At 39.7% G+C, this 12,180-nt stretch overlaps 1 protein-coding gene across 2 annotated transcripts in view; it reads left to right on the top strand.

Annotated features, from left to right (window-relative positions):
- PDK3 (pyruvate dehydrogenase kinase 3) overlaps window positions 1-12,180 on the top strand; it is a 64,635-nt gene that overhangs the window by 43,014 nt on the left and 9,441 nt on the right. For both annotated transcript variants that reach the window (XM_037142935.2, XM_037142934.2), the window contains exons 6-9: window positions 2,203-2,280; window positions 7,539-7,615; window positions 8,897-8,998; window positions 9,588-9,698. In XM_037142935.2, the coding sequence (XP_036998830.1) occupies window positions 2,203-2,280; window positions 7,539-7,615; window positions 8,897-8,998; window positions 9,588-9,698 (368 nt within the window). The remainder of the gene's footprint in view (window positions 1-2,202; window positions 2,281-7,538; window positions 7,616-8,896; window positions 8,999-9,587; window positions 9,699-12,180) is intronic.

The raw sequence follows: 12,180 nt of genomic DNA, 5'->3' as shown, positions 1-12,180 counted from the left end.
CTCTTCCTAATATTTCCTCATGATTCCATCTTATCAGAGCTATTCCAGTGTCTCTGTCTGTGGTTATTTATGGTGCTTTAATCCTAGAAGTTTAATAAAATGATCAGAATTTTACTCTGTGGTCAAATACTATCTAAAATTTTAATTTGGTACCAATATGAGGTCAATGAACCAAAACTTACAGTCTGAATATACCCAAATCTTATGTTTGTATTATTTTAGGTTGGTGCATCAAATTTTAACATATGTAAATTCTGTAGGGCTTATTTCCCTCCTTTCTTCCTTTCCTTCCTTCCCTCTTTTTCTTACCTCCTGAATCTTAAACAAGCGTCTGCACAGTATTGATGTAGGTAATGTAAAAGTATGAGCCTATCTCCAAAGAGCTGACATCTAGTTGAGAATGTTGCAAATACGCCATGAATTGTTTTCAAGTCATTTGAATATTTGATCTTTAGAAATCGTAAAGGTGAAATTAAAAAAAAAACACAACTCACTTTGGAAAATAGTCTGGCTGTTCCGCAGGCATTTAAACGTAGAGCTACAGCACAATCAAGTGGCTTTCCTCTGCTAGTTGTATATCTAAGAGAAGGGAAACTGTATGTTCACAAAAAACGTGGACATGAATGTTCATAGTAGCATTATTCCTAATAGCCAAAAAGGGGAAGCAGTCCAGGTGTCCATCAGTGGGTGGGTGAATGAATAAATGAAATGTGGTATATTTGTGCAGTGTAATATTATTCAGCAATAACAAGAAATGACGTTCTGACATGTGTTATAACATGGATGATCCTTGAAAACATTATGCCCAGTGAAAGAAGCCAGTCACCAAATATCACATATTATGATTCCATTTATAGGAAATATTCAGAATAATAGATGTAATGACACAGAGTACATCCGTGGTTGCCCAGGGTTGGGGTGGGGGAATGACTGCTAATGGTTACGGAGTTTCTTTCTGGGGTGATGAAAAAATGTCAGGTTGAGCACTGGCTCAGTGGACTGAGCGCCAGCCTGCAGACCACAAGGTCACCGGTTTGATTCCCAGTCAGGCACATGCCTGGGTTGCAGGCCAGGTCCCCAGTAGGGGGCACATAAGAGGCAACCACACTTTGATGTTTCTCTCCCTCTCTTTCTCCTTCCAATCCCCTCTCTCTAAAAATAAATACATATCTTTTAAAAAATGTCAGGTTGGTTGTGGTGATGGCTGTACAACTCTACAAATACACTAAAAACCACGGAGTGGTATGTACACTGTAAATGGGTGACTTCCATAATATTTCAATAAAGCCGATTTAAAAAAATAAACTATGGAAAGGTTTCAAATTTATCAAACCAAGGAATACTTGTTGACCATCTAACAGGCATGTACTCAATTCTATGTAAGTTACAAAACAAGTACAAGACACCAACCCTGACCTCAAATTGCTCACAGTTCGGGAGAAAAGGCACACGTGCAGCATATAATAATGCACTTTTGCTTTCTGAAATTGTTCCCCATCTTTTAGGATGTAACCTTTTGAATTCTCTCTTCTAGCTCTGTTTGTAATGGCCCTAATCTTCTTATCCTATGTCTTTGTCTCTGTCCTTTCAAAAGCAAACTATTGCTCCTCAGATTTTGATGAATATCAGCCCCAACCTGGTTACCTTTAACTAACTTAAAGGACATTTTTAAGCTATGGTAGCATCTCCAATAACTTAGGGCGTGTGGTTCATGAAAAACTCATTCGTTCAGCAAACATTTATTGATGTTTCATGTACAAATAATTGACAAATCTTGAGACTGTTGGCATTATTATCTAATTATAACAAATATCATTTTGCTCTCATTTACTCAGGTTGCATGATGTTCAGAAGTCTAGTCTTGAGTTTATAGATTTTCATGAAAAATGCCTGTTAGGAATGTTTAAAAATTAAACAAATGTGTGGTTAGTAGAGAGCAGGCTGTACCATCATTAATGCAGTTATTTCAATGTTGTTGTGGTTGTTAAAACTTGAAAGGAGAGATTTTGGTTCATCCATAGTATTTCTATTAATGCCAAAAAAGCTATTTTTAATGAAGGCAGTAGTCCAGTCATTCTAAATCCTTCACATTAGGAATTGTCCTTATTTCCTCATCTATTATGTCTGTCTGTCTGTCTATCGATCTGTCTACTTATGCCTGAGTTATTAGTGCAGCTGCTAAACTGTTTTCTTTCTTTGCAGATGCCTATGAAACCGCCAAGATGCTATGTGAGCAGTATTACATGGTAGCTCCAGAGTTGGAAGTTGAAGAATTTAATGGTAATGAAGAGTAATTTTAACCTTAAATACAAAGAAGTTGACTAAAAAAACTGATTATACCTGAGCTGTATTTCAGTGAGATCCTAAAATTATGATGATTTTTAAAATCTTCTGTAGATTTTTAAAACTCTTTCTTGATCTGTGGTCAACTGGGTATATTGTTGTAAGGAGTTTTTGTACAGGAATGTGTGATCTACTAGACCTCAAAGTTCTTGGAACATTTTCTTTCTATATTTCCAGTAGAAAGTGCCCAAAGGTATAAATAGGCAGCTTTCACAATAGCAAATGAAAATATACAATAAACCTATAGAAAAGTGTTTAACTTTATTAATCAAAGAAGTGCAAACAAAAACACAGAGAAATGCCATTTTTATGTCTTAAAATGGCAATGATTAAAATACTTTATTGCTTCAAATTGGCACCCAGAAAAATACTTTCTTACCAACACTTACATATGCCTGTTATAAATTTCAAATTGGTATGGCCTTTCTCAAAAAGTGCTACCAATATTCTTTCTCTTTGACCCAGTAAATAAAATTAGTCATATTTTTAGTCTAGTAAATTAAACTTCAGAAAAATTAGTATAAGTAAAGAGATGTATGCACAATTTTATGTACAAGAATGGTGATCACAGTGATTTCTTTATAGAGAAAAATTAGAAAATCTAAGTTTTCTACAACAGAGGATATTTACGTAAGTTGCGGTACATTTACACAAGACAATAGACTACTATGAAGCCCTTTCAAATAATGCTTTAAAAAAATCTTTTGCCCTGGCTGGTGTGGCTCAGTGGATTGTGTGCTGGCCTGCGAACCAAAGGGTTGCTGGTTCAATTCCCAGTCAGGGCACATGCCTGGGTTGCAGGCCAGGTCCCCAGTGGGGCACACAATGAAAGGCAACCACACATTGATGTTTCTCTCCCACTCTTTCTCCTCCCTTTCCCCTCTCTCCAAAAATAAATAAATAAAGTATTTTTTAAAGAATCTTTTAAACACAGGCTATAAAGGTCTATTATACTGCAAGTTCATTGGAAAATATTTGTAAGGACTTGTAGCATTATTATAGATAGAAACAACAGAAGTGTGGATAGTAGCATTATAGCCAACTTTTTAAAAAATATTTTATTTATTTATTTTCAGAGAGGGAAAGGGAAGGAGAGAGGGAGAGAAACATCAATGTGTGGTTGCCTCTCATGTGTCCCCCACTGGGAACTGGCCTGCAACCCAGGCATGTGCCCTGACTGGGAATCGAACCGTGATCCTTTGCTTCACAGGCCCACGCTCAATCCACTGAGCTACACCAGCCAGGGCTATAGCCAACTTTTTTATTAATCATATGAATCTTTCTTTTTATGTTCCTTATTTTATTTGTAAGTTACCAAAAAAAAAGTCGTGCTCACCGTAAAACTACAAACGAGATAGAAATGTAGAATAAAAGCTAGTCTCCACTAGGTTATCAGTCCCATACAGAGCTTTGTTTTTTACATAAATGGGGTTGAAACTATACATATATAATGTGTTTTTCACTCTACTTTGAAGAGCTTTGCATGTATTGTCATGTAGAGATTATCTGTAGTGTAGCTTGCCATAATTTATTTAATCATTTCCCAATGAAGATGTGTGTATGTATCTGTGTGTGTTTTGAAGGTGGGAAATTTTGAACATGTGGAAGTATTTCTGTACATTAGATTCCTAGAAGCGGAATTACTGAGTCTTGGGGTATGGGCATTTACAATGAAAGATAAACTGGATTCTTTCTCAAGATACAGGGCCCGGCAGAAGTAAGGCCTGCTTGAGTGTGGTCGGTAGGGTACGTGAATGTCTCACATGAGATGGACAGCAATTTGAACATTTCCCCTAAAATGTCACATGGTGCGCTTGAGTGTGATAGTGTTATGTTGTGGGATTACATGCTTAAGATTTTGTAATAAAAGATTTGGTATAGATTGCAAGCTCGTAAATAGTGGTGTTATTTGTGGCAGACCCTGTATATCAAAACTGTATTTTTCTTCTAATGAGATCAGAGTGTGAAGACACTTTGGGCTGCTGTTGTAAGACATTTGCCCCCACATTCTACTAGAAGGTATGGAATCAAAGCAGCTTTCAAAGTCTGTTGGGTTCTCTAAGAGTTGTGCCCCTGTTTTGAATCAACACACTCTGAGAACCGAGTGGACTTGGCTTTGAATATTCCTGAGTAGAAGCATCTTGATAACCCCTCTTTCTCTCTCTGGCTAGGTGGGGCCTGACTGCACTGTCCAGCTTTCTGTTTGTCAAACATGGAACTTAAATTCACAGCTAGTAACCAATTGCTCCTTTGCATGAATGGCAGCCTCCCTCACTCCGAAGGCTGGAGCAGCGAGCCTGTTCTTGCTGGTTCCCAGGTGCCAGCTGTGTCAGCGCGCTCCTTCCCAGCAAGGCTGTCACGCACTGCAGTGCACCCCACCAGGAGAAGAGCTTTATGCCTATTTTTGGCACTGTTTTATGCATGGTTTTTGAAGCACTTTTTTCCGTCACTAAGATAAATAAATGCCGGTGGTTATAGGCAGCCTCCAGTTTCCTGTTGCTTTGAGTAATGTATTTATGATTTCTTGAATGTCAGAGCTCTTTGTGAGGGCTGTTAAAGACTGTGTTTTATCTCTAATAAGCTCTGTATTAGAGATGCAGGTTGGAGGTCGGTCCTGAACACCTTAAGTAGACTCTATTGCTTCACAATGAAAGAGAGTGCGCACGTGTTTCCCACAACATGATACCTGACTGTTTTCAGGGAGGGGTCAGATCACATCCAGAGACTTAGGGATTGATTTTCAGAGCCTGTGTGAGCTAGCATGGCCTCGCTTCTGTGACCCAACGGGTGCCTCTAGCAGCAGTGACAGTGCTTGGTCCCCTCTGCTCTGTACTTCAGAAGAGTAAAACTGCCATGAACCCAAAAGAACAATTTGTTGCTGCCTGAGAATTTAATTTCTGTTAGTTTGACACGTCATCTTTTTTTTCACTGAATTTTTTTTCTTTTCCAATGTTGATTCCTGAGAAGGTGGTAAATAGGATTATGCAGAACATACTATGTGAACACCACAGTATTTACCAGTCCTCACTACAATTCTCAATACTGGGGACCAGCTATAGTAAGCTTCCTTCATTATCCTTCCTGTGATACATTTAACAGGACCCTTAAAATAATAGCATTTTAGTTACCTCGTATCAGGTATCAAACATTTCTGATTGGTCACCTGTGGCAACCCATGTGGGTTCCTCTAAAGACAAGTAGTCATTCATCACACTTGTCCTCATTTCTCTTCGGAAATCAGTTGCCAAACCATTAAGCAAATAAGCATTTCTGATTGACTTCTGCTGCATCCATCCATAAGGCGTGGCAGCATGGCTGAAGGGAAAGATATGAACGTGGTAGCTAGCCAAGCAGTAGAAATCTGGATCCTGCAACTTAGATGTGGGCCCTAGGCAAGTCTCTTAGCATCTGACACTCGGCTTCCTCATCCATAAGCTTACCCTGTGGAGCAATAAAAGGAGGATGTTTCTAGGGCCTCAAAAATATAACACTGACATATACTGGGTAATTTTCAAAAGAGTGGCCACTGGAAGTGAGGGTTGACTTGGGACAGATAAGACTTGTATGGTTACTCCTTGCATTTTTCATTATTTCTAGATTAGTCGTTTCTGTCAAGAGGTTGATTTTATAGCTTAGGTTTGGTGGGAAGCAAACATTTCAATTCATACCATGTATATTTTGTTACAAGAGAAAAGGTAGATACCTATCTCTTCATAGAAAAGGTACATATCTATCTTGGGCTTGTTGGCCTCTAGTTTCTCGATATTGTATAGTTTTGTGCTTATTTTCAAGCACGTGGTTCTGAAAATTGAAAACCATTACTGGTAACTTCATTAATAGCGTAGAGATTATTTTTTTAGTGATGACAATAGGCAGCAGTTATTGACTGCTTACAGTGTGACAGGTTCTGTGTCAACTAGTTTATCACTGTGATCTCACTTAATCTCACTTTTATTAACCCAGGGAGATATGTTCTGTGCCATTTCAGAAATGGAATGCCAAGGCCCAGGTGGGTGTTAGGTACCTATTAATATATGTATTAAATGCCTAAGTCAGGACTTGATCTTAGGTCAAGACATGCTGTTTATTATTTTGAAAGAGGGCTACTATGGGAAAGGAGGGAGGGACTTGTTCTTTTCTTACTTTTTAACAAATTTCAAAATCATTTGTGTATATTAATAATTTCAAAAATAGCTGATCATCAGCCAGTTCAGGAGTTAGACTCAAAAGCCCAAGTTCAAGTGTCCAATTTCAGCGCCTCTTCTGTTATGGTGAGCAAGGCCAGTAGCCTCTGCAAAGCCTGTGTCCTTACCCATAACAGTGCTACCCACTCTCTGATCTACACGGTATTGTCATGAGGATTCAACTGCATAATGTTCAAGCTCTTCGTAAACTGCTAAACACCAAACGAATGTTCTCTCCACTTTATACTCTTCGTTATGTATTTTATTAGAGGAAGCAGTTAGGTTGACATTATGACATGGGTGAGTTTGTGATCTACTTGAGAAAGTTCACATAATTTTAGTTTCTTAACTGATTTCAGGTCACAAGGACTAAGTTTTGTAGCCTCTACTGTAGAGCCCACACTGATCTTAATGCCTGACCTGGAGTTTGGTATTTCTCAGATTTTCCCCAGAGAATCCCTGATGCAAGGAACAGGACTGTAGGTTTCTGGGAGGCTGTCTGTTAGCCGCTAGTGGAAAAAGGTTATGGGAATCTTACTCTACTCCATAATATGCCTTGTCCGTCACAGTTTAACATCGCTGTTCATCTGATTTACTGAAAAGATGTGCCCTGTTTCCTGTGTGCCTTTTACATCCCCCCTGCCGACCTGTGGGGTCACTGCTAGGGGTGGGTGTCTCCCGATTTGAAAAATACTGAGTGATATTTGGATGACCTTACCTAATACTCAGAATTAGGCTTAAGTGATAATATTCCAATGTGGCTCAACTAGATTCCAAAGCAATTGAGTAATTTGCCCAAGGTCATGTAGCTGGCAACTAAAGGAACCAGATGGCACCCCGTATTTGTTGGACTGCCAAAGATTTGCTCAGCCCTGCCTTTAGAGGTGGAGACCTAAATTGGCCTTTTGTAGAGTCCTGTTTTAGTTATTCGGAAAACAGAATGCAAACACTCTTGACTTTCTTCGAGTTTTTTTGGCCCTTACTCATTGACCGTTTTGTCTCTGTTTTCAGCCAAAGCTCCAAACAAACCTATTCAGGTAGTTTATGTGCCCTCACATCTGTTTCACATGCTATTTGAGTTGTTCAAGGTAAGTGGAATTTAACAACATGGGAAGAAGTCTTCATTTTAAATTACTTTGATTCAGGGCATAATGGATTCATTACATTAGCATAAGAAAAAGGTTTTGCATAACCATTTTAAAAATTCTATTTCTGATATCCTGTGGGCTTTATAATTTTTACACTGTGAGATGAAAAATTGCTGTGTATAGTATAGTTTTCGTGAATATTAGTACATATTGATTTTGAAGCTTAATTGTACTTTGGTGATTTTATATAAAATCCATAGTGTTTTTTCTTCATGTATGAGATTAGAGATGCTTTTTCATTTCCAAACCTGGCAGAGGCTTTATTGATGGTAGCCCGATTAAAATGAAAACATGTTTATGCGTATTTATGCCTCTGAGCATTAACTGTACTGGTACATTAGTAGTTGTTCTAGTTCTCAGAGCTACTGTAGCCCTTTAACATATCTGAGTCAATTTAGAAGATGTGACAGAGGAAGAGGAGCAAGATATGGAATGGCTAGACCAATGAGAACACGCCCCCAGGCCCCGGGAAAAAGTCTTTAGGCTCTCGACAGTGTAAACTGTTGCTTTTGTTAGCCAGTAGCCAGTGGCATTTATGGTAACAGTATTACAGGCACAAGGCATTTTCAGTAAAACTTCATTCCTTCCAATACGTGTGAAACCCTAAATTGAACCCCTGAAAATTAGTTGTGCTGATTTGCACCCCCATATTTTATTGTTACTCAGGTAACAATCAAAGGTTGAGATGGGCATTCAGTTGTGAGCTTTCTCCTGAACAGCTGTGGCTTCTTCAGAACGTCTTCTTAACTGACATTTCTTCCACGTTTTCTTTTCAGCCACATGGTTAATTTTTGTGGGAAGCAGGTTCCCGCCCTCCTTAGAGGGCACGCACCCTGTCACTGCGGAGCGTTAGGTAGGATTGAGAGCACGTCGGTGAGCCTCGGTGGCCTCGTCACATGTGACCAAAACACTCCTCTTGGTTGAAAGTTGAATAATTGAATACCCTAAAGCAAAACAAATGGAAAAAGGGGAGGAAAGAAAAACAGATGTATACTATGGTAGATGGGGCTCAAACTAGGTGAAAAACAAAGCATCAGGAAGTGTTTCCTTGATCTGAACACATTTAGCCAGGTTCTGTAGAAGGAAAAAAATAGCCATGTAAATAGTACTAATAGTTGTCCCACAAAAAAGTTATGTATAGGTAATGTCATGTGAGTTTCTTTTTCTAAAATGTGGTTCGTGAGTCAGTGGTATGCTTTAAAAAAGGTCTTCTTATTTCAGAACTCAATGAGAGCGACCGTCGAACTCTATGAAGACAGAAAAGAAGCCTACCCTTCTGTTAAAACCCTTGTTACTCTGGGTAAAGAAGACTTGTCCATTAAGGTAACTGCTCGATTTGCACACACACTTTCATTACCAGTTCATTCAATAGTATCTAGACACCAAGGAATCAGAGGAAGGGAAGAAAACGGACATTTACTGAATGTTGTGTTTTTAAATACTGCATTAGATCTTTGGCTGAAGTCACTGTATTTTTTGGACCATAAGACGTGCCTTGGTTGTAGAGGAAGAAGATAGGGAAAAAAATGTGCTAAAATATTTAATAACATAAATAACATAATATTTCACCAACGTAAATGTAAACAGAATTCAACAGTAGCATTAACAACCATTATTCCCCCCAAATTCGGGGGTGGGGGGTGCATCTTAGAGTCTGCAAAATATGGTGCCTCGTTTAAATTTTGCTAGTACCTCATTTTCCAGGAAGCTAAACAGGGTCTCAAACCCAAGCCTGTGGGATCCCACAGCTTCCCTGCCTCCTTTGCTTTACACTCTTCGTAGTGGAACCATATTTCACTGGGGGTTCAAAGCCCATACATGTTTCAGAGTAATTTCCTGTGGACTTTATTTAACAAACTTGTTGCCTTCTACTAAGTATAGACTGTCACCTACCCCACCTCCTCCACTACAGATCAGTGACCTAGGTGGTGGCGTTCCCCTTCGAAAAATAGATCGTCTTTTTAACTACATGTACTCAACTGCTCCTAGACCAAGCCTGGAGCCTACAAGAGCTGCCCCTCTGGTAAGTATCTTAAACTGCGACTTAAGGGAAGATTATAAACATGAGCAGGGACTCTGGCCGGGCTGGGCGTGAACCTCGTTGAATGGGAATGTTTCTTGAATGGTTTGAAGGAGGGTGAATTTTGCGCCCCAGCTACTTTCTTTGTCAATCCTTTGGACTTAGATTTCTTCTGTAATTTGTATCTGAGACACACAGAGCTCAGTGTCTTATTTGCAAGTACAGAGAAAAGCTATCTCCCTTTGGGTAAGAGTGCTTCGGGAGAACCATTTACCACCTGGCACTACCTTTGGAGAAGGTGGAAGTGTAATCGCGGTGAGCAAAGGAGCAGCGCAGCGTGTCCTGGCATTTTGGTGCTAGGTACTGATCACCCCAGGCCTTTGAACTTTCCCACCAAATTTGTTTATATAATTAAGATGTTAAATTATGAACATACGAAGTTTTTTATCTTAAATAACATAAGCAGAAACTGTATAGGTGGTGTACGCATTTTCAGAGCCCTTTCTGTCTCAGTCTGGAAATAACCTTCAGCCCTATTAAGGCAGTGAGAAAAGTCTGGTTACCATGGCAGCATTTAGATCCTGGTAGGGCCACACTTTCTTCCCCTGCTGAGTGTTTCTAATTGACAAACAACAATTGAACCCTTTGTCATTAAACACAGCAACATCTATCAGTCTGCAAAAATGGTTCAGGGTATAAATTAAGCTTCATTTTCCAGTCCTACCCAACTGGTAAGCACGTAAGATTATATTTTATTTGTAGGAATAAATTCTTAACACTTTGCATTGTTTATTCAAGACAGAGTTTATTAACACAGCATGTTGAAAGCAGAGAGAAGTCACTTATTATCAGATTCAAGAAAATTCATGAAAGATCAAGTTTTGAAAGGCATTGCCTTGACCAGGCTCTGGTACCTACTTAAATAAATGTCAGAGGGGAAAACAATACTACGAGCAAAACTAGAGCCTTCCTCATTTATTTAAAAGGAATACGGATCATCTATTCCAGGTCTCAGAATAGCATCTTGGGAACAGCTGTCGTGTGTGTCATAGTTATTTGTTAATGATCGAGACCTTCAAAAACACAAAAACAGCCTCCCATTTTATAAATGAGAAAATAAGCTTAGTACCTTGCCCCAGGTCATTGAGCTTAGCTCATTATGGCACCAGCTGCCTGTGCGTTCTTTCCAGTGTGCCCACCACATGGCCTCTCCTTTGGAAGATGTGCCTCCGCTCACGTCTCTCCCAGTTTGTAAACTGCCCTCGGCTTTAAACTAGGCACGTGGATGTGTGCTGCTAGAAAACATAATTCCCTCACCGAACACCTTACTGTGTTATAGCTCTGTGCCTTGACACATGCATTTCTTTTTCAGAAATGTCCTCCTAGCAACTCCTATTGATCCTTCGACACCCTGGGAAAACTCTCCTGAGCCTCACCCTGTCCAAGTTAGAGGCCCCCCCTCTGCCTTCCGCAGGACTCTAGGCTTTACTTGTCTCCTCACACTGGGGACTGCATGGGCCCCAGGTGTGCTCAGCTGGTTCCTGGCAGGCGTGAGAACAGGGGCCTGGGCCTTGCTGGAATGGAGGAAGCCGCTTTCCTTGGCGTCTTGCTGGAGTGTGCTGGTTTCTTTATTGTGGTGATTTTAGTTACCATTATGAGTATTTTTGTCTTCACTACTGGTCATATGCTGCCAGTCTTAACACCCTTAAATGACAGGGTGTACTCCCCCGTCACACCCAGCCCTTTGAGTTAGTCCCTACGCTGATGAAGAAATCTAGGAAAGATGGTAGAAATCCATGTAACTTGGTAGAACTGCTGTTCTGTAGTAACCACAATAGCAATTACCATCTATTTAGTTTTATTATGTCTGATGAGGTAATTTTTTAAAATTACATTTTCTGATGAGAAAACAAGTCTCAGAGAGGCTGAGTCAATTGCTCGGTTTCACAAAAAGTGTCTTTCAGCTTAGGTGTATCTCAGCCTAAAGCCCAGGCAACTGCCACTCTGTGGTGCTTTGCCCCACTGCCTTCTTTGTTAACCTTGGCAGTGGACTTAATCAGAGGGACCGAAGCGTGTGCTACAACATCTATCTTCCCCTGTCACCCTAGCATTACTGAAGTCAGTCTCAAATGATCTTCCTGTTCTAGTCAATACCTGAGATCTTTTTTTACCCCCCAAACCTGTTACTGACAATGTTCTATGATGGAGCGATATGGGCAGATACTAAAATTCTTTTCTTGTCTCTAAAAATATGTGGATTAGCATATATCAAAATCTTGTAGCATTCCTAGAACCTTAGGAAGAAGCCACTTAGGAAATTGTTTCCTTTTCAATGCATTAGCCTTGGTACTGGTAGATTTGCACTCCTGTGCTATTCAATTTAATGTTTGCTTTAAATAGCAAGAGAGTCTGATAGTGAAACTTTGGTACGATGTGGTTTAGTTGTGTTGCCAGTTCAAATGCCAGTTAATTTGGGATTTGCTTT

The sequence above is a fragment of the Artibeus jamaicensis genome, unplaced genomic scaffold, assembly GCF_021234435.1.
Source record: "Artibeus jamaicensis isolate MK-2021 breed Jamaican fruit bat unplaced genomic scaffold, CSHL_Jam_final scaffold_1283, whole genome shotgun sequence".
NCBI lineage: Eukaryota > Metazoa > Chordata > Mammalia > Chiroptera > Phyllostomidae > Artibeus > Artibeus jamaicensis.
The sequence above is the reverse complement of the archived record's forward strand: the minus strand, read 5'-3'. Positions and strand labels throughout refer to the sequence as shown.